The sequence below is a fragment of the Zootoca vivipara genome, chromosome 16 (assembly GCF_965207765.1).
Source record: "Zootoca vivipara chromosome 16, rZooViv2.hap1.1, whole genome shotgun sequence".
Lineage (NCBI taxonomy): Eukaryota > Metazoa > Chordata > Lepidosauria > Squamata > Lacertidae > Zootoca > Zootoca vivipara.
This window is the reverse complement of record NC_142599.1, coordinates 40,368,200-40,388,896: the sequence shown is the minus strand read 5'-3', so window position 1 is coordinate 40,388,896 and position 20,697 is coordinate 40,368,200. Positions and strand designations below refer to the sequence as shown.

The 20,697-nt window shown below is 45.0% G+C and overlaps 1 protein-coding gene across 1 annotated transcript in view; it reads right to left on the bottom strand.

Annotated features, from left to right (window-relative positions):
• Positions 1–3,063: 3,063 nt before the first annotated feature.
• The window catches only part of LOC148683217 (uncharacterized), a 33,270-nt gene continuing 15,636 nt past the window's right edge, over positions 3,064–20,697 (bottom strand). Inside the window, exons 3-4 of the mRNA XM_088659933.1 lie at positions 19,939–19,945; positions 3,064–3,389 (exon numbers count right to left, since the gene is read on the bottom strand). Of these exons, the coding sequence (XP_088516059.1) occupies positions 3,064–3,389; positions 19,939–19,945 (333 nt within the window). The remainder of the gene's footprint in view (positions 3,390–19,938; positions 19,946–20,697) is intronic.

Sequence of the window (20,697 nt, the reverse complement as noted above, 5' to 3'; positions counted from 1 at the left end):
TGGGCCGGATCAGGCCCAACTGCCTTCTAGATCCGGCCTGCAGATGGTCTGGGAATCACCGTGTGGATTGCCAGCACACATGTTCTTTCCCTCTCCCTCACACAGTGGCACCAGGGCCGGCTCTAGGTAGAGTCCCGGTGGCGCGGGGCGCCAGGGCGCCAGGCCGGTAGGCAGGGCGCTGCACGGTGAAGCCGCACGGAAGCCATGCTGCACCCTGCGAGGGTGGGGGCGCCAGAGCGATCTCCGCCCCTCAGCGCCAGGGCGCGCGACCTGCTCGAGACTGCCCTGAGTGGCACTTTTCTCCTCAGGGATGGAGCAATCTTGGCTCGCCCGCCTGCACATCCAGGGCGGCACTGTGAAGGGGGCGTGTGACGCTGGCTGTCGGCTGCAGCTGCGTTTTCCTCCTGCTCTTCCTCCCTCTCCCTCAGTCCGCCCTTCCTTCCTTCTCTGTGCCCCTTTTCCACACCGCTTCCTCGCACGCTTTCTTCGTCGCCGCTTCCATCCCTCCTTCATTCCTCCCATGGCATTCAGGCGGGTTGTTGCAGCGGCCATAGCCGCCGCTTGCGGGTTGGCGGGCAGCTCTGTCTTCTTCTCCGTGGAGCCTCTCAGGAAGCAGCAGCAGCAGCAGCAGCAGGTGGTGGGTAAAAGCTCTGGCCATGCCCCAGTTCCCCTACCTCCACCTGCGGCTCCTCTGCTGGGGCTACTGCTTCTGTCTCCGCCAGCCAACGCAGCCTCCTACCCCGCCACGGCGCCTGGCTGGCTGGAGAAGCCCAACTGCGGCTATTGGGACAACAACTGGGGCAGGTAAAGTGAAGCATCTTCAGGCGTCTTTGTGGGCAGGTGAGAATCGTTTAATTCCCCCCTTCCCCCCCAAAAATATAGTCCGGCCCCCCACAAGGTCTGAGGGACAGTGGACCCCTGTGTTAAACCACTCTGGGAATTGTAGCTCCAGGCGGGGGATAGGGGTCTCCTAACCACTCTCATTAATAAATGACAGCTCCCATAATTCCTTGGGAAAGTCTGTTGCATACCCTCCAACATTTCTCTAATGAAAATTGGGGCATCCTATTTAATAATAATAATAATAATAATAATAATAATAATAATAATAATAATAATTTTATTGTTTATATCCCACCCATCTGTCTGGGATACTCCAGCCACTCTGGGTGGCTTCCAACATATATGAAAACATAATACAGTGGTACCTCTGGTTAAGAACTTAATTCGTTCCGGAGGTCCGTTCTTAACCTGAAACTGTTCTTAACCTAAAGCACCACTTTAGCTAATGGGGCCTCCTGCTGCCATCGCACCGCTGGAGCACGATTTCTGTTCTCATCCTGAAGCAAAGTTCTTAACCTGAGCTCCTATTTCTGGGCTAGCGGAGTTTGTATACCTGAAGCGTTTGTAACCCGAGGTACTACTGTAAAACATTAGACATTAGAAACCTTCCCTATCCAGGGCTGTCTTCAGATGTCTTCAGTTGTCTAGTTACTGGTCTCATTGGGTTGGGGATCGCATAACTTCATACCCTCCAACATTTCTCCAATGAAAATAAGAACGTTCTAGGAAAAGTGGAACATTCTGGGATCAAATAAGAACTGGGGGCAGCTTCTGTAAATCCAGGACTGTTTCTAGAAATTAGAGGCACTTGAAGGGTCTGCATCACAGCACTTTATGGTGTGAATGTGCCCTTTGATTCTGGAGGTTATGGTCTGGAGTGAGGGGGGAAGCACTTTAGGTCGGGTGGAGAACCTGCAATCCCCTCAGATGCTACTATATCAGGAAGTTTTTAATGTTTGACCTTTTATTTTTATATGTGCCGGAAGCCACCCCGTGTGACTGGGGAAACCCAGCCAAATGGGTGGGGTATAAATAACAAAATTATTATTATTAAAATTACTGCTGTAGGACTCCAACGTCCCAGCCAGTATGGCCAATGATAAGGATTTTAACCCTGCAAAATAGGAAGGGCCACAGATTCCCCTATCACTGTTCTTCAGGGAAACATGGGCCTTGAGTATAAGCATGCCTTTTTATTTTTAGCCTGCACACATGATGACACATGGCAGTGGAATAAAAACAAGCAACAAGTGGTTCTGATGCTTTAAGAGTTGAGTTTTATTGTAAACAGGGACTCAAACAGTTACAGGATACAAAGCCAGGAGGGGAAAATGTCACAGACTCACCCCGGAGCTCAGATGTCAGTAGCAGATTTGAAATTAAATGTTGGCTATTTAATTATCTCTGTGGCAGAGCTGGGATTCCAATCCTCCACCATGTTTTCCTTGGTTCTGCCTTTGGCTTATGCTGGGATGTGAGGAAGCTGAGCAAGAGACCACACTCAACTTGACCTGTCCATTCTTCTTGTCTCTGGAATGCCAGAACCCAACTTTGGCAGATGGTCTGTGCCTTCTGAAGAAGCTAAAGTCCCACGGTTCTGCTGAGGTGATGACCTTCAACATGAGCTTCATAGGGTAAGGAGGGATAAAAGCAGAGATGGTTCAAGAGAGAGAATTTGCCCTTTTGCCCATAGAAGATCTTTTTGCGTCGCAAAAAACAAAACAAGAAACAGAACCATGTGACCCCTTGTTTCCTGCGTGTGTTAACAAGCACCAGAGCCACCCCTGAGCAGTTGGGATGTTTGTTGACGACATTCCATTGCCGCGGAGAACATGGCTTCATTTCAAACGAAACCGAATCAAGGGCTAGCACACAACTTTGGAGGGTTCAGAGAGCTTGCAGTACCGCTTCCTGGCCCCAAGGTGGCGAGCTTGCAGCACCCAAATGATCCAAAAGGAAACAGGAAAGAAGTGCAAAATGAATTTGGCCATCAGAAATGGGGAACAGAAATTGGACCCATAGAAAAACCCAGAAAAGCTGGGGTGGGGGTGGGGCATTAAAGCAAATCCCTCCACCAAAAAAGAGGGAGATGTTAAACAGAAATCAGAATTGCAGCTGGATTGCCCGTTCAAGGATCTCAAATTCCTGCTAGCCTGAAGAGTTGCAGCTGCTTCGTATTTCGCCACAGGAACTCCCTTGCCCACATGCCCAGCTTCTCACTTAATAGCAGCCTCTGTAGCCGCTACGTGAGTACGGGTATGAGCACACAGAGCTGGAACCCCACTTCCTGGAGCCGTACCCATAGCCACCCCATCCACCGTAGCAGGGTTCATAGCAGCTGCCGGTGGCGCACGGCGTGTTTCCTGCCACAGCAACTGGTTCGGGGCTGGCAGACATGACTGGTCCTGGGATTGTGATGTGGAAAGCCGGGGGTTGGATGACCACTTCTGATGGGGGGACTTGGGAGACGCAGGATGTGTTGATACCACACAGAGAGTTGCAGCTGTAGTTGCAGAGGGCCATGTTGATGCAAGCAGGAGGTGGACCTGAAAGCACACATGCGCAGATTAAACGGTCAGGGCAAACCAGGACTTCTCTGACACCAGGACCCCACTTCATTTCCCAGCCTGAGCTCCATGTAATCACAAGAACAGAAGCAGAGCCTGCTGGATCAGGCCAATGGGGGGGGGACCATCTAGTCCAGCCCTTGAACAGTTCACAGATGAAAATAGGGACACCAGGAAGCTTCTCCTGTGTTTGATCTCCTGAGCATATAGACATCATATATACATCTACATCAGTCACCTTGAGCCAATTGCGACCTCTCAGCCTTTTTTCTTTTGTAAAGAAAAAAATGAGTGAGGCAAGGGATCGTGTACAACACCTTCAACAAATGAATGGAATGAAATAAAGTTTTATCTCTAAGCTGCCTTGAGTCCCTGTCAGAGACAAAGGCCTAGTATTAATAGTAATAATAATAGAAACTGTGAGAATGATCACTAACATACCAGAGAGTAAATCTTGTTGAGCTCAGCGAGACATTGTTCTGAGTAAGAATGCTTAGGATTCTAGTGTAAGGCTGCACAGTTTTTACCCAGTTACCTGGGAGTAAGCTCCATTGGCTAGAGCAGGACTTATTTCTGAGTAGACATGTAAAGGCTTGCAGTGTGAGTCTCAATTTGAAATAAAGGAATAAACATGCCGTGCATTTCATTAAAAAAAATGCTGGCTGCTGAAGTATTGCAATTAAAGAATTTAAAGTGGGTTGGTTACATTTTCCTTCAAAATTATGGGAAGGGCTTCATATGCCAGCTTCAGCGTTTCCATCATTTGGAGCAGGTATTGGGGATCTGATTCCTCCACCACTTTTAATTGTTCTCCGAGACATGGAAGGGAGAACAAAGTAAAACTGGGACATTCCAGGATCAAATCAGAAACCAGGATGGCTTCTGTAATTCTGGGACTGTCCCTGGAAAATTGGGACACTTGGACAGTATGGCATCGTGTTCTCACAGTGACCAGCCAGATACACGTAGGAAATCCACAAGCAGGATTCAAGCACAAGAGCTCTCTCTCTCTCTCTCTCTCTCTCTCTCTCTCTCTCTCTCTCTCTCTCTCTCTCTCTCTCTCTCTCTCTGGCACATCACTTCCCCCACCTGTGGAGGCAGAGCATAGCCATTGTGGCTATTAGCCATTTATATCCTTCTCCTCCATGAATTTGTCCAATCCTCTTCTAAAGCCCTCCAAGTTGGTGGCCACCACTTTCTTCCCTAAGTTGAGCTCCATGAAAGGATAGCATTTCATAGTTCCATAAGCCTAGGCGTCACTTTTTGGAAGACTTAAAATAGAACTGATGTCCACTACCCAAAAGCATCTGGGGGGCTGGCAGGGGGCAAAGGTGGCAATTGGCAAATGGGCTGGGCCAATCAGAGGCCCTTCCAAGCCCTTATTTGGACAATGGCTGGAGCCAGGCCTGTATGAAAGAATTCACTGATCAGATATGCAGTGGGTCTAGTTTGAAATCTAAGAAATCACATGGCCACTGTATGTGGTGGAGTTGATAACTGAAGATGTAAAGAAAGTCCTTTTATGGTTGTAAGAACATAAGAAAAGCCTTCATGGGTTCCTCTGATTAGAGCTCTAGAGCTCAAAAGGAATTTGTTCACTGAAGCTAAGAGATGTCAGCCCTATCCTAGGTTGAAGACAATATGTGATCCAGAAGTTATCCCTTGACACCTGCATTGCTTCAACCTAGAAGATAGTTCTAGCATCTCTTAGCTTCAGTGAACAAGAAAGCCCTTCTGAACATCCCATTCTCAAACCCCTGTAACTTCCACCTTGGAACACAACATCATTTTTTATCAGAGCAACTGCACATGTTGCCTCGACCTGTAAACAGAGAAACACTTCTGTCCCCTTTAACAGTAACGTCTACTCCCCGCGCTACAAAATGTAGCCCCGTGTTACATCTCAACAGAAACAGAAACACAAGTCAAACGCAACGTACCTGAACGATGAAGGAACAGAATACAATCAAGAGCGATCAGGAACTGAGAAAAGTTGATGGAAGCTCATCGTTCTTCTTGCTTTTATATGGTTTCTGAAACAGCCCTGAGGGCATCGGAGAGAGCCTTCCCTCATATGAACTACTAATTATTTAACCAAGGCCAGCAACAAAAAATGTGGTGTCTGCATCACATTTTTATTGCCATAGTTTTAACATGAGGTCTGCCGTCATTAGGACGAATTATGGTCCTCCTCCCCATCAGCAAGTGTTCCCCACCCTGTTGGTTCCTGTGATTCTGAAGCTTTATTGGGCCAAATTATCCCCGTTGACACTCCCTCATCCCTTTGTAGTTGCACAAAGACCATGCAATCCAAACACCCTCTCTCCTTGGGATGGGCCATATCTCAGCACGAGAGTCCATGCTTTGCATGCAGAAGGTTGCATGTTCAGTTCCTGCTGGGATCTCAAAGTATCTGAAGTCCTGGAGAGTCACTGCCAGATAGTGTTGACAATATTGAGTTCGATGGACAAATTGAGCTCGATGGCAGCTTCCTTTTCTTCTAAATGTTTTATAAAGAAGGGTTGTAACTCAATGATAGAGCCCCTGCTTCCAATGCAGCAGGCCACATGTTCAATCTCTGGCATCTCCAGGTAAGTTTGGGACAGACCTCCATCTGAAACCTTGGAGAGACACTGTCAATCAGTGCAGAAAATACTGAGCTAAATGGAACTGTTACTCTTTAAATCAGCCATTTATTCAGAACCACAAGGATTGGATTCTTAGAGTTGTGTTCATAGAATCATGGGACCATAGAACTGGCCAGTACTAGTCCTACTCAGAGTAGGCTCATTGAAATGAATGGACCTAAGGTAGTCATGATCCCTGATTTCTTTTTTATTATTAATAATAATTTTTATTTTCAAAAATACAGTTATACAAATAACACAGGTTACCAAATATCAAAAAGTAATTAGTAAGAAAAGAAAATAATACATATCAAAGAAAAAGAAAGAGAAGATAGAAAAAGAAATGAAAGATTAGAGGGAAAAAATCAGAAGGTAGAAAAAAAATGACTTCCTTCCACCTCTATACATCTTGTATTTTTGGTTGTCTGTAATCATTTTAAGCTTTATGGAGAGACAATTTGTTTACCTGTGGAATTTTTAATCTAGACTAAGCCAATCCTAATTTTGGGAACCGACTTTCTTCATATAGTTTGGAAAGACACCCCATTCTCTCCTGATTTTTTCGCTTGGTTGGTTTCTTACTATTTCTGTTAATTTTGCCAGTTCGAGATATTCGCTTAATTTTAACAGTCATTCTTCTTTTGTAGGAACTGTGTTACTTTTCCAGTATTTTGCAATTTACCGTCTTGGCATCTGTTACTGCATACAGAAAAAACTCTTTTGTTGTCTTTTGGGATGTGTGTTATGTCAGGGGTCAGGGACCAACAGACATCCCATGGCCCCTGATTTCAAATGGTCTACTATGAGTAGGGTTTTGGTGATCGTTTCAACTGGAGATATTTGAGGCCTTAACCTTGAACAGTGCTTGCCCTCCCACTCGTATCAGACCCTTCTGAGTTGTAAGATGCATATGGCCATATTTAAAACACTTTGATGTGGTACCACTTTAAATAGCCATGGCTTCTCCCCAAGAATTCTGGGAGCTGAAGCTTGTTAAGGGTGATGAGAGTTATTAGGAGATACTCTATTCCCCTCACAGAGCTACAACTCTCAGAGTAGTTTAATAGTCAATCACTCTTCACAAGGAAATCCAGGAATTGCAGCTCTTTGCAGAGAAAAAGAAGCTCTCCTGTGAACTCTCAACTTCCTTAGCAAACTACAGCTCCCAGAATGCTGTGGGGCAGGGGAACCATGACAGTTTAAAGTGACACCATAGTGCTTTAAAGGCATGGTGTGAATGTGGCCTATGAGACCATCTAAGGCAGGCATAGGCAAACTCGGCCCTCCAGATGTTTTGGGACTACAACTCCCATCATCCCTAGCTAACAGGACCAGTGGTCAGGGATGATGGGAGTTGTAGTTCCAAAACATCTGGAGGGCCGAGTTTGCCTATGCCTGATGTAAGGAATTTCCAATATGTTGAATAGTATTGAAAAATCAGGCCTCCTCCATTCAGCCAAGCAGCATAGAACATCCACGGTCACTCCCAGAAATGTTCAAAAACCAACGGGTGGTGCTTTTTTAATCCTCATCTCACCTCTGGTTATTCTTGGGTGAGTCAGCCTCTCTGTTCATAGACCTGGGGTGCTTATTTTCCCATCCATAAAATGGAGGTAATGAGTGACACGCATTTCAAGGGAGATTTTAGTTGGTGTTTTAGAGGATAATTAGTTTGTGCTTATGCTTAGGCAGCGTTTAAGTCTCATAAAAACACCACACAGACTCCTACAGCTCTCAGAAGGAACTGCTGATCTGGGTTTCTGGGCACAGCAGCCTTCATTAGCAGACTGGGAGGATATATCAATTTCAGTTTCTGTCGATTTCTCATTTTTCCAGTCCTAAATTCAGTTCTCCACATTCTCACATCCATGTGCAATTTATATGTTTTGTTTTGTTTTTAACATTGAAAATTCACCAGCATTTCAGAGTGAATGTCTTCCATTACACTCATTGTTTTGTAAACATTTTTTGCCTAATAGACATATTTTCGCAAAACCATTTCCCCATAATATAACACATGCTTATATGTTGTTTTTGCTATTACAGTGGTACCTCGGTTTAAGTACACAACTGGTTCCAGAAGTCTGTACTTAACCTGAAGCGAACTTTCCCATTGAAAGTAATGGAAAGTGGATTAATCCATTCCAGACGGGTCCACGGAGTATTTAAACTGAAAGTATTCAAACTGAAGCATACTTAAACTGAGGTATGACTGTATCTGCGTTTGTATGAACGCTTTAGCATTTCTGTACATGGTACCTACATTGAAAAACTGAAATGCAAAGTTCAGAGCAGTGCAAATTTCAAAGGTCTTGAAATACATACTGTTTTGGGATGTGAATATTTGATAGATCCAGCTTTAAATGTGAATGGAATCAAATTTCTACCCAGTCCCTAAATCTTAGCAGGACTAGCACTGGATAACACACATAGAATTGGTCCGCACTAAAAACAACACCACTGTGGACATTCTAGTTCTTAAGCCTGGTTAAATGATAGAACATTTACTGGGATCATAAGAGTTCATCTTTCTTTCTGCTATTTTGGGAAAGCTTGGGAAAATGTGAATTGGATAAGCCAGCCTTTCAATGTGAACTAACTCGAATCTCACCCCCATCCCTAGAAATTGAAAGAGGAAACAGATTCAATTCCCACATCAAAAGATATCCTTCAAAGCTCAAGCATATGGAATAGGAGCATAGCTGCCAAGTTATCCCTTTTTTTCAGGGATTTTCCATTATGCTGAATAGGCTTCCTCGTGAGAAAAGGGAAAACTTGGCAGCTATGAATAGGAGCTAGCCAGTTTATTTCTAGTCTATGCCCATATCACACTTGTTCATTAAGATCGTAAGCCAAGCCTGCTGGATCAGGCCAATGGCCCATCTAATTTCACAACCTGTTCTTACAATGGCCAACCAGATGCATGTGGGAAATGGCAAGGAGGATCTGAGCACATGATCCTTCTCCCTTCCTGTATCTTCCAGCAACTGGTATTCGAAAGCATTGCTGAATCCAACTGTGGCAGCATAGGATAGTCAATGGAATTAGCAGCCACTGATAGCCTTGTCTGCCATGAATTTGTGTAGCCCTCTTTTAAAGGAGCCAGTCACTGCCTACTGTGAGAGCGACTTCCATGGTTTCACTATATTTTCTCTTTTTTCATTCATGTCATTAATTCCCTTCATTCATAAATCCATTTTGTCCCATTTCTGCACCATTATGTAATTTTTAAAAACAAAAAAACTGTGATTGAAAAAGATCCCCCCAAAAAATGCATTTTTAAAAACATTGTACTTCAGATTTTTTTTGTATGTATTTTATCCTAAAATGTACGCACATATTTTAAACAAAACTATGCATTTGATGTTTGCATTTTGGGTACATTTTAGACAAGAATTTTGCTATAAAATTCAGAGAATTGCAAAAACTGAAGGCAGCTTCATACTTTTCTATCCATATTCACCGAAAAGCTTCCTGGCTTCCTAACATGCAAGTTATACTGCTCAGATGACCCAAGCGGAACTCAACAAATGGGTTGAATTAGGATGCCAGTGACATCAGCAGAGAGGTACCACAGAATACCACTGTTTTGCTTGAGAAATGCTTGAGTTGCAAGGGAAATATAAATGATTATCCCAAGATGCTGCACTAATAACATGACGTGTTCTTTAATCATCAAAAACAGTTGTAGCAAATAGGAATGGACGAAAAGATATTGCATACAACTTGAGGAGCTAATTGGGCATCGGCTAATTAGGACTATCTATTGCATTCTAAGGGGTGGTTCCTGGGCAAAAAGAGGTCATCAGCTGGTATAAAAGCTCTTGCTACTCAACCTTCTTCCAACAACTTCTGCAGACTTCTCCTTCTCAAGGAAGCAGGTAAGTTGAATTCTACTCACCTTTTCCATGCCAGCTGTGGGCAAGCTGCAGGTCTGAATGTAGGAACCTGCTTATATGCCTAGTCAGACCACTGGTCATTCTGTTGTTGTTGTTGTTGTTGAGGGTTGAAGTCAAACTCTGCATTAGCAGCACCAAAGGGACCTCCCCGGGGCACAAAACTGGACAGTGCATATGGAGGTCCTGGGCTGCCCACATGACAAGACCCTCATCTTGGCCTAGCTGATATGTTCTGTGCAGTGTAGAAAATATGGCACTAGATGAATCAAGAATGTTATTCGGTATAAGGGCAGTTTCCTATCTTCCTGTACTTCTGCACTACATCTAAGGGAAGCAGAATTCCTTACACTGTTGGATGCAATGCAGAGCAACAAGGAGTGTGGAGACAGAAGAAAATTGAGGGCAGAGACAATGGCTGGATGTGATTGCTAAAGCACAAGGTTTAAGGAAACAAGTCATTTAGCGTATTTTCCTACTCATTCATATTCTGGGTAAGCCATGCTATTAACTCCCAAACTCTTCCTTCCAGACCCTCCAGTGTTCCAGCCAAGATGACTTACTCCTGCAGTGTTGCCTGCAAGCCATGGAGGTACCAGTCGTGCTGTGACCCATGCGGTTATGGTTATGGTTACGGTGGCTGGTCCAGCTCCCGGTATTGCTCCCCCAGATGCTATGAGCCATGTGGGTATGGCTACGGTTGCTATGGTGGCTATGGTGGCTACAGTGGCTACGGCAACTGTTGTGGCTCAAGCTGGGGCTACCCCTACTCCCGCTGGGGGTGTGGTTGGTGAACACAACAATGTCAGCTGGATCACCTGCAGGAAAAGGAATCGCCGGACCTTCAACTGAGCTTGCCTAGTGATAGTCTTGAGAGAAGCTGAGCGCCTTTAATGCCAACCAAAGTCAAAAGTAGCTGTGGCTTCTCAGCACCTCTAAAGCTTTCCTTTAATTGCATCTTCTGTGTATAATTCCATCATGCTGAAGCAATCTCACTCCTGTGATTTCATCTACATCTTTGCAAATTAGCATTATATCTTCACCTGTGTGAACTGCAAAACTATCCTAATTAATAATAAAGCTATTGCATTTTGAGAATTGACCTCTGGTTGTCCTTTTTTGCCGTCTGATCCTGGTTACAGTTGATGACAGAATCCCTTGTATCAATGAGCTCCAATAGGTAACTGGGCTGAGTTTCAATATCTTCCCAATCCATTCTCTTTCTTGATCATCCTGTCCACCCAATCTATTTACACCCAAGCCTGAGCCATTGATGCTTCCTAGCTCCTTGGTCAATAGAATAGAATAGAATAGAATAGAATAGAATAGAATAGAATAGAATAGAATAGAATAGAATAGAATAGAATAGAATAGAATAGAATAGTTGGAAGTGACCCTGAGGAGCATCTAACCCAGGGCTGTCCAACAGGTCGATCACAATCTACCAGTTGATCGAGGGATGCCCCTGGTCGATCCTGGTCGATCGTGGGACCCTCCCCCCAAAAAACCCCATAAGTGTGGATGTGCCCCCCAAAAACTCAACAAGTTTGACTCCCCCCCAAAAAGCTCAACAACTTCGATGAAGCCTCCCCCCCCCCAAAAAAGCTCAACAACTCTGGTCAATCCAATGGTTAGATCACTATCAGTTTTTGTTTTTTTTAATAGTGGTTGTAGATTGCAGTCTCTTGGAAGTTGGACAGCCTTGATCTAATCCAACCCCCTGCAATGCAGGGATGTTCAGCTGCCTTTTACAGGGACTGAACCTGCAACCTTGGCATTATCAGCACCATGCTCTAACCAACTGAGTTATCCAGCTGAGCAATAGTATTTTTTAAAAAACAACAACAACAACAACAAACCTACATTATCTGGCACATTTGAGCATAATGGCCCTGTTGAAAGGTCCAGTTGGTGTAAAATTCAGCTGTGCCAGCCTCCCCCTGCCCAGGAGAACATTTGGCACTTTTCAATTTAAAGAAAAGGCAAGTAAGAGGTGGCATGATAGACGTTTATCAAATCATGCACTTTCTCGTGGAGAAAATGGATAGACAAAAGTCCCCCCCCCCTCACATGGACAATGAAATGGAATGGAATGTTGGAAGATTCATGGCAGATAAAAGAAAGGACATTGAAGGGGAATTTCAAAGAGAAGACTATCAATGGCTACTAGCCAAGATGGCTATGTTCTACCCCCATGGTCAGGGGTAGTAATGCTTCTGAATACCAGTTGCTGGAAACCACAAGAGGGGGTGCTGTTATTGTATTCAAGTCCTGCTTGTGAGTTTCCCGCAGTCATCTGGTTGGCCATTGTGAGAGCAGGATGCTGGGCTAGATGGGCCTTTGGCTTGATCTAGCTGGCTCAGCTTCTGTCCTTATGCTAGATCCTTTGTCTGACAACCACAATACTTGCTAACATCCACATGTCAGCTGGAACTCTCTCTCTCTCTCTCTCTCTCTCTCTCTCTCTCTCTCTCTCTCTCACACACACACACACACACACACACACACACACCTGCCCTATACTCGGAGGTCTCAGGGTGGCTCACAGAACAAAATCAAAATATAAAACCACAAATTATAAAATCAGAATAAAAACAACATCCCTGTACCCCCGCCCCCCAGAGATCAGCAAAAGCAGAGTCATGAGGGAATCATAGCATCAAGTCCTTTATTATAGCAAAACAAATAAAATAAACAAAACAGCATGTGTGAGCTTTGCCTCACACATCCTCTCTCTCTAGCCTTTTCAGCTGGAAGAGAACAAAGAGCGGAAGTTGCTGGATGAACATCCGCTTACACATAACCGTGATAAGGAATGAAATCATCGGGTCTTGTGACCCACTGGAAATGTTGTTGCACTGGAAATACTGACACACACACACCCCAAAGCCACATTTTAAAAGGGCATAGGATGTCAACACCGATAGGTTAATAGGCTCAAACTGTCTTGCTCCGATGAACAACCTGGCCGCTGAATTCTGCAGCAGTTGAAGTTTCCAAACCGTCTTCAGAGGCAGCCCTACGTATAACACATTGCAGTAATCTAACCTTAAAGTTACCAGAGCACAGACAACAGTAGTTAGGCTATCCCAGTCTAGATAGGGGCGTAGCTGGGCCACCAGCCCAAGCTGATGGAAGGCACTCTGGGCCCCAATGAGGGCACCTGAGCCTCGAGCGACAGCAAAGGATCCAGGAGGACCCCCAAGCTATGAACCTGATCCTTCAGAGGAAGTGTAACCCCATCAAGAGCAGGTGACCTCCCAGCCATCTGGCCCAGGGAACCACCCACTAACAGTGCCTCAGTCTTATCTGAAGTGAGCTTCAGTCTGTTGGGTCTCATCCAGTCCATTACTGAGGCAAGACACTGGTCATCAACCATTCAATCAATCAATATACTTTATTCGACCGATAGTCAGAACAAAAAAACATTTCTCAATACAAAGATAAACAGATAAAACTGAAGGCATCAGAGGGATACATAAAAATATGAAAATATAAAACTGAAGGCATCAGAGGGATACATTAAAAATATAAAATATAAAACTGAGGGCATCAGAGGGATACATAAATGGGGTATGACCGCGCTACTAAACCTCCTACAGGTAACCCACATCAAGACATTCGATTATACGTTTCCGACACTTGAGCGCCAGGAAGAGGAATTTAGCCACCGAGAGGGCTATTTTCCCAGTGGGCTTGTTTAGCAAATATGCTGCCTGCCGTTCTCTTAGTCGGGGACTAAACTGAGATAAATACGGGGCTATAAAACATTGCCTTAAATCATTATAAAAGGGACAACTCAGTAGAATGTGTTCTGTGGATTCTACCTCACCTAAGGCACAGTGGCACATTCTCTGACCGTATGGGACTCCTCCAAATCTTCCCCTCAAAACCGCTGAATCAAGGACATTCAGTCTAGCCGCAGTAAGTAGTCTGCGGTATTCCACGTAGTGGATATCCGCCAGGTAACGGGCTGGTGCAGACCGATACATCTGCTCCCCTAAAAACACCCCAGATTTCACACGGGCTATGTCCTCCTGTCTGGCGATATCCCCCAATCTCTGAGCGATCATCGCTTTAGCGCGGCTGTACGTCATGGACTCAATATAAAGGGAGGACAGACCGCACTTTTGCACTTCCTCTACCACTTCCCTTTCCCATGGAGATTTAAAATTATCCCTCAGAATCAGGGGGGCCAAACCCATCGGTCTGAAACATAGTTTGAGCCATAGCCATAATTTCGCTTTCAGGGCCACATACGTAAAGGCTTGGCAACCGGTCTCCAATCTCATGATCGCACCCGCAACAGAAGGGGGGATCCTGAGAATGGCCCTGAGGAATTGTGATTGGATAGATTCCAATCTTACAAAGTCCCTACGCGAACCCAAGGCAATGCCCACCAAAAGTAGTGGGAGAACTTTCATTTTAAAGAGTCGCAGGGCAATATCTACTGTTTGTGCCTGTTTCTTGTAATACAGGGATCTAATCAACAGAGCTGCTTTAGAGGCATTTGTGGCTATATATTCTCTGTGTGCCAAGAAGGACCTGTTTGATCGAACTATCTGACCCAGGTATTTGAAGCAACTAACCTGCTCTATCGGAATACCATTAATTGACCACAAATTAGGTTTTGGTCGAGCAGCAAAGACCATTATTTTGGTCTTGGCATAATTAAGATGGAGCTCGTGTCGGGTCACGTATTCATGAAGAGCTCGAAGCATCCTCCTTAACCCAATGGGGGAGGTAGCTAAGAGGGCGGCGTCATCCGCGTACAGGAGGACATTCAAGGCTCTACCTGCTAATTTTGGTGGGTGGAAAGCAGCATTGGTCATATGGGCCACTAGAGAGTTAATATAGAAATTAAATAGGGCAGGGGCAAGCAAGCAGCCCTGTCTTACCCCTCTAGTGGTGGCAACCGGATTAGAGACTAGCCCCTTGCCATCTAGCCTAATTCTCAGGAAGGTATTTGTATGCAGATTCATAATCAGCAAAAGGAGGCGGCGGTTGATAGATGTCGCTGCCAGTTTTGTCCATAGCTGGTTCCTGGGGATTAGATCAAAGGCCTGCTTAAAGTCGATAAAGGCGACATGGAGGGCTTTTAGGCCTTTGCCAGCATATTTGTCGGCCAGATGGTTCAGGATTAGAATTTGGTCTGTTGTCGATCTTCCAGGGCGGAAACCCGCCTGTTCCTCTGTGATAATATTATTGCTCTCCATCCAGATCATTAATTTATTGAGCAGAAACTTTGAGTAAATCTTCCCGATAACATTCAGCAAGCTGATTGGCCAAAAATTGGCCGGGTCAGTACGCGGCCCTTTCTTATGTATTAATACAATCAGTGCTGAGTTCCAGCTTGGGGGGAACTTCGCTGTTTTATTTATATGAGTATAAAGTGCTGCTAGGAGTGGGCACCACCAATCCTTATTAGCTTTGATAACATCAATGGATATAAGGTCATCTCCGGGTGCCTTGCCCGCCTTAAATTGGTCTATAAGTGTTTCCACTTCAGAGTAGGTAACTGGGTCCCACTCAGGCATGGGGGCCAAATCTGGTCTTTCTCCGCCAGCAGCATGGGCTGCATATAAATCAGCGAAAAAGCTCTCCCAGGTGTCAGCTGAAATTTGGGGTTCTATCCTTATCGACGGTCTGCCCAGATATTGGGAAATTTGATACCAAAAGGAGGAGGGATTTCTATTCTCTGCAGCTTTTAGAAGGTTGTTCCAGTTGTTTCTTTCTGCCGCAAGCTTCTTATCCTTTAATAGAGCTTTATATTTTCTCTTGAGGTTCATAAGGTGACTACTAGGCACGGGATCATTTGATGCCCTATATGCCAAGAATTCATTATACAGACGGCTCTTAAAGTGTCTACATTCCTCATCGAACCACTTTTTATGAGGGAAATGATTACTATTCATTACCGGAACCCGAGCCATAGATGGTTTTAGCAGATCTACTAGCTTATCATATATTGGCAGTGGCTCATCTGCCTGGATAAGGGAGTCCCTTGTCACTTGAAGTTGGTCAGACCAAAGGAATTCATTTATCCGTTGAGCCATTTTGTCGGTCCATTTTGAGGCAATAGGCCTCATCTGCAGCTGATTGTTTGTTAAAGGCACACAGGAATACGTGTCCAGATTTCCAGCCAGGGTCAGGGAAAGTTCTAAGGGAAAATGATCACTTTCCAGCCTCGTTACCACCTTAAAGTTAGTGATTTTGGGAATCAACTCTACTGATGTCCAGATAAAATCAATGGTAGAGGCTCGGGAACCTGACCAGAAAGTAAGTTCAGCTGGGTAATCAGAACTAAGAGCTCCGTTTAACAGATGAAAATTAAGGGCCAACAAGGTTTGCCTGCATTTAAGGCCTGCATATGTGGCAACACTGTCTTTGAAGTTCCTGGGTAAAAGATCTGTAGTTAAGATGGATAATGGAGGGTATTTCTTATATTTAGTAAATAAAGATTTATCAGAGTAAGACACTGGTCCAGCACCTCCACTGCCTCACCTGCAAATGTAAAGAAGAAAGAGAGCTGAGTGTCATCAGCATACTGCCGACAACTCCAAACCTCTGGATAACCCCCACCCAGTGGTTTCATGTGGATGTTAAACAAATTGGGGAATAGGATCGAGCCCTGCAGAACCCCACATTGAAGGTTCCATGGGGCTGGAAAGCATTCCCCAAGTAACACCCTCTGGGAATGACCATCCAAGTAGGACTGTAACCACCACAAAGCGGTGCCACCCACCCCTAGTTTGGTTAGTCACTCCAGAAGGATACCATGGTCGATGGTATCAAAAGCCGCTGAGAGGTCGAGAGGAATCAACAGGGACATGTTTCCCTTGTCTCTCTCTCAACAGAGGTCATCATATAGGGTGACCGAAGCAGTTTCTGTGCCAAAACTAGGCCAAAACCTCGATTGAAATGGATCCAGAAAACCAGTTTCTTCCAAAGGCACCTGGATAAACCTAAGTGTTCTTTATTCTTTCAACCATCTGTCTTACCTGACTATTTAATTCTGCTTCAATATACAGTATACAAAAACTGCGTCACCACAGGTTTCTCCACCCATGTCCTTGCCCTTCTCTGCCATCATCTTAATTTGTTATCTATCAAGTGCTCCAAACTGATTTTTCAACCTGCGTTGCCCCTCAGTTGTTATAACTGATAAGATGGCTGTTCGCCTTTTCATACCACTTTGCTTCCTGGACTATTAAATTGCTGGTCTTCACCCCTTGTGTGGGAGATATGCACCAACTCCTAGGGGCTGAGACAGTTTCACCCCCCCCCATGTATTTTCTGAGGGGGCTGAGCCCCCTCAATATTCAGAGGCCGTTCAGCTCCACCCTGTTTTCTCGCAATGTCATGTGTGTGACATCACGACATCATGTTGGGCCCCCTCAATCAAAATGGCATCTCTGGTGTAGGATATATGGTTTGTTAGACATGCAAATAGGTCTGAGATGAGTCGAGAGATTGGTGTTACAGCCCTTCATGTTGCAAGGATTAGAATGGTTTGCTAAAACAGAGCAAGGCATGGAAAACAGTTATTGGGGTCCGTGCTTTTCCCAAGGGAAACATTTCAGACTGTCCAAGATAAACCTTATTATATTATCCTGCCTTCTCTCCCACCTCTCAGGTGATTCCCATCAGCCATTGTTGTTGTTGTTGTTGTTGTTGTTGTTGTTGTTGTTGTTGTTGTTGTTGTTGTTGTTGTTAATATACCACCCTATACCCGGAGGTCCCAGGGCAGTTCACAAAGCAAGATCAACATATAAAACCACAATATATATAATCAAAATAAAAACAACAACGCAATAGCACCCCCCCCCAAAAAAACCACATTTTAAAAGGGCATGGGATGTCAATCAAATCAACCAAAGGCCTGGTTAAAAAGGAAGGTTTTTGCCTGGTGCCTAAAGGTGTACAATGAAGGCACCAGGTGAACTTCCCTGGGGGGAGCATTCCACAGATGGGGAGCCACTGCAGAGAAGGCCCGTTCTCGTGTTGCCACCCTTCGGACCTCTCAAGGATGAGCAACACAAAGGAGGGCCTCATAAGATGATCTCAGGGTCCAGGTTTTCATAGAGAAACAGGCAGTCCTTGAGGTATTGTGGTCCTGCAAAAACCAGCAAAGGGGTTCAGGTGGCTAGATAGACCTGCAGAAGTGGAGATTTTTTTTGCCAGAGTGATAGTGCTGTGTGCGCCACTGTGGTGAGCGTCCCATAAACAGGGAGCCACCACTGAGGAGGCCTGTTCTTGTGTCACCAACCTCCTCACCTCCCTTAGTGGAGTCACATGGACAAGGTCCAAGGAATGCTACTTCTACTCAGAGTAGACTTATTCAATAGACATGGCTAACTTAGGTGTATTATTTTCAATGGGTCTGTGTCGAGTAGGAGTCAACTGGCTAAAACTCTTTTGATACTTTTTAGCTGTACAAAGGACACTCTTGTTACTGTTTATGAAATAAGTTGACAAGTGTTTCCCATCATCATTGATGCATGGACTTCTGTCATCAAGTGTGACCAGGATCAGACGGCAAAAGAGGACAACCAGAGGTCAATTCTCAAAATGCAATAGCTTTATTATTAATTAGGATAGTTTTGCAGTTCACACAGGTGAAGATATAATGCTAATTTGCAAAGATGTAGATGAAATCACAGAAGGAGTGAGATTGCTTCAGCATGATGGAATTATACACAGAAGATGCAACTAAAGGAAAGCTTTAGAGGTGCTGAGAAGCCACAGCTACTTTTGACTTTGGTTGGCATTAGGGGCGCTCAGCTTCTCTCAAGACTATCACTAGGCAAGCTCAGTTGAAGGTCCGGCGATTCCTTTTCCTGCAGGTGATCCAGCTGACATTGTTGTGTTCACCAACCACACCCCCAGCGGGAGTAGGGGTAGCCCCACCTTGAGCCACAACAGTCGCCGTAGCCACCGTAGCCACCATAGCAACCGTAGCCATACCCACATGGCTCATAACATCTGGGGGAGCAATAGCGGGAACTGGACCAGCCACCGTAACCATAACCATAACCGCATGGATCACAGCACGACTGGTACCTCCATGGCTTGCAGGCAACACTGCAGGAGTAAGTCATCTTGGCTGGAACACCGGAGGGTCTGGAAGGAAGAGTTTGGGAGTTAATAGCATGGCTTACCCAGAATATGAATGAGTATAATGTTAAGCTAAAGAGACCCACAAATATGGCTTGTTTTCTTAAACAGTGCTTCAGCTATCCCAGGCATCCCCTAACTGCAGCCCTCCAGATGTTTTGGCCTACAACTCCCATGATCCCTAGCTAAGAGGTCCAGTGGTCGGGGAAGATGGGAATTGTAGTCCAGAACATCTGGAGGGCCAAAGTTTGGGGATGCCTGAGCTATCCCTTCCAGCCATTGTCCCTGCCCCAAATTTTCTTCTGTCTCCTTGTTGCTCTGCATTTCATCCAATGGTGTGGCCAGGAATGCAGGAAGTTCCAGTAAACAAGTCTGCTTCCCCCAGATGTGGAAGAGGAGGACAGGAATATAGGAAACTGCCTGTATACTGAGTAAGAACCAGCTCCACATTTTCCAGGCTACCACTGTGCATTCTTTCAGACCGGAGTCTGCCACAACCCTACAAAGAGTTGCTAAAGATTGAACCTGGAACCTTGTGCCTACAAAGCAGATGCTCTTTACCCAAACTTCAGCCTTTTCACTGAACATGGAATCAGATTCTAGTCGTAAGGATTCTGAAGAATGGACTGATTTAAATCAGAACAGAGAAAACTGCCTTTCCCCAAGACAGACTATTGGTCCATCTAGATCAATATTGTCTACACTGACAGGCAAGAGCTCCCCAGGACAAGACCCCTATCTCAAATCTTACAGAATCACTGCCAGAAATTGTAGAGAATATTTACCTAGAATGGTTCAATGGTCTGATTTAGCATTGTCAGGTTTCTAAGTTCAAGCATGAAGCTTGCCCACAACTAGTCTGGGGAAGTTGAGTAGAATTTAACTTACCTGCTTCCTTGAGAAGAAAGAGAAGTCAACAGAAGCTGTTGGAAGAAGGCTGACTGGCAATGGCTTTTATACTAACTGATGGCCTCTTTGTGCTCAGGAACAACACCTTGGAATGCAATAGAGTGTCCTAATTATTCGATGGCTAATTAGCTCCTCAGGTTGCATGCAATATCTTTCCATCCATTCCTAATTGTTACAGCTGTTCTTCATGATTAAAAAACACTCCATGTTATTAATGCAGCATCTTGGGATATCGTGAATAGTTCCTTTGCTGCTCAAGCATTTCTGGGAACTGTTGCATTTCATGGGACCTTTCTACTGGCGTCAATGGTTTCCCAACACAACCCATTTGTTGAGTTCCTCTTGGGTCATCTTAGCAGCATAACTTAAATGTCAGGACGCCAGGAAACTTTTCAGTAATGTGTATAGGAGCATGTGAAGCTGCTTGATAATGAGCCAAAGCAATGGTCCATCTAGCTCAAGATCATAGCTGCCAAGTTATTCCTTTTTTAAAGGGATTTTCCCTTATGCTGAATAGGCTTCCTCACGAGAAAAGGGAAAACTTGGCAGCTATGCTCAGGATTATCTACAGCAGGAGTTGGACCTCAAGTGGGGTGTCAAAGACTGACCGGATGAAGAGGAGCAGTGGGAGGCACCAGCCGGGGAACCCCCAAGGGAAACCCTGAGATGAGGAAGGCTCAGAGCCAGGAGATTGGTGGTGGGACATTGAGGAGAGGTCAGAGAAAGAGGATTGGGAGG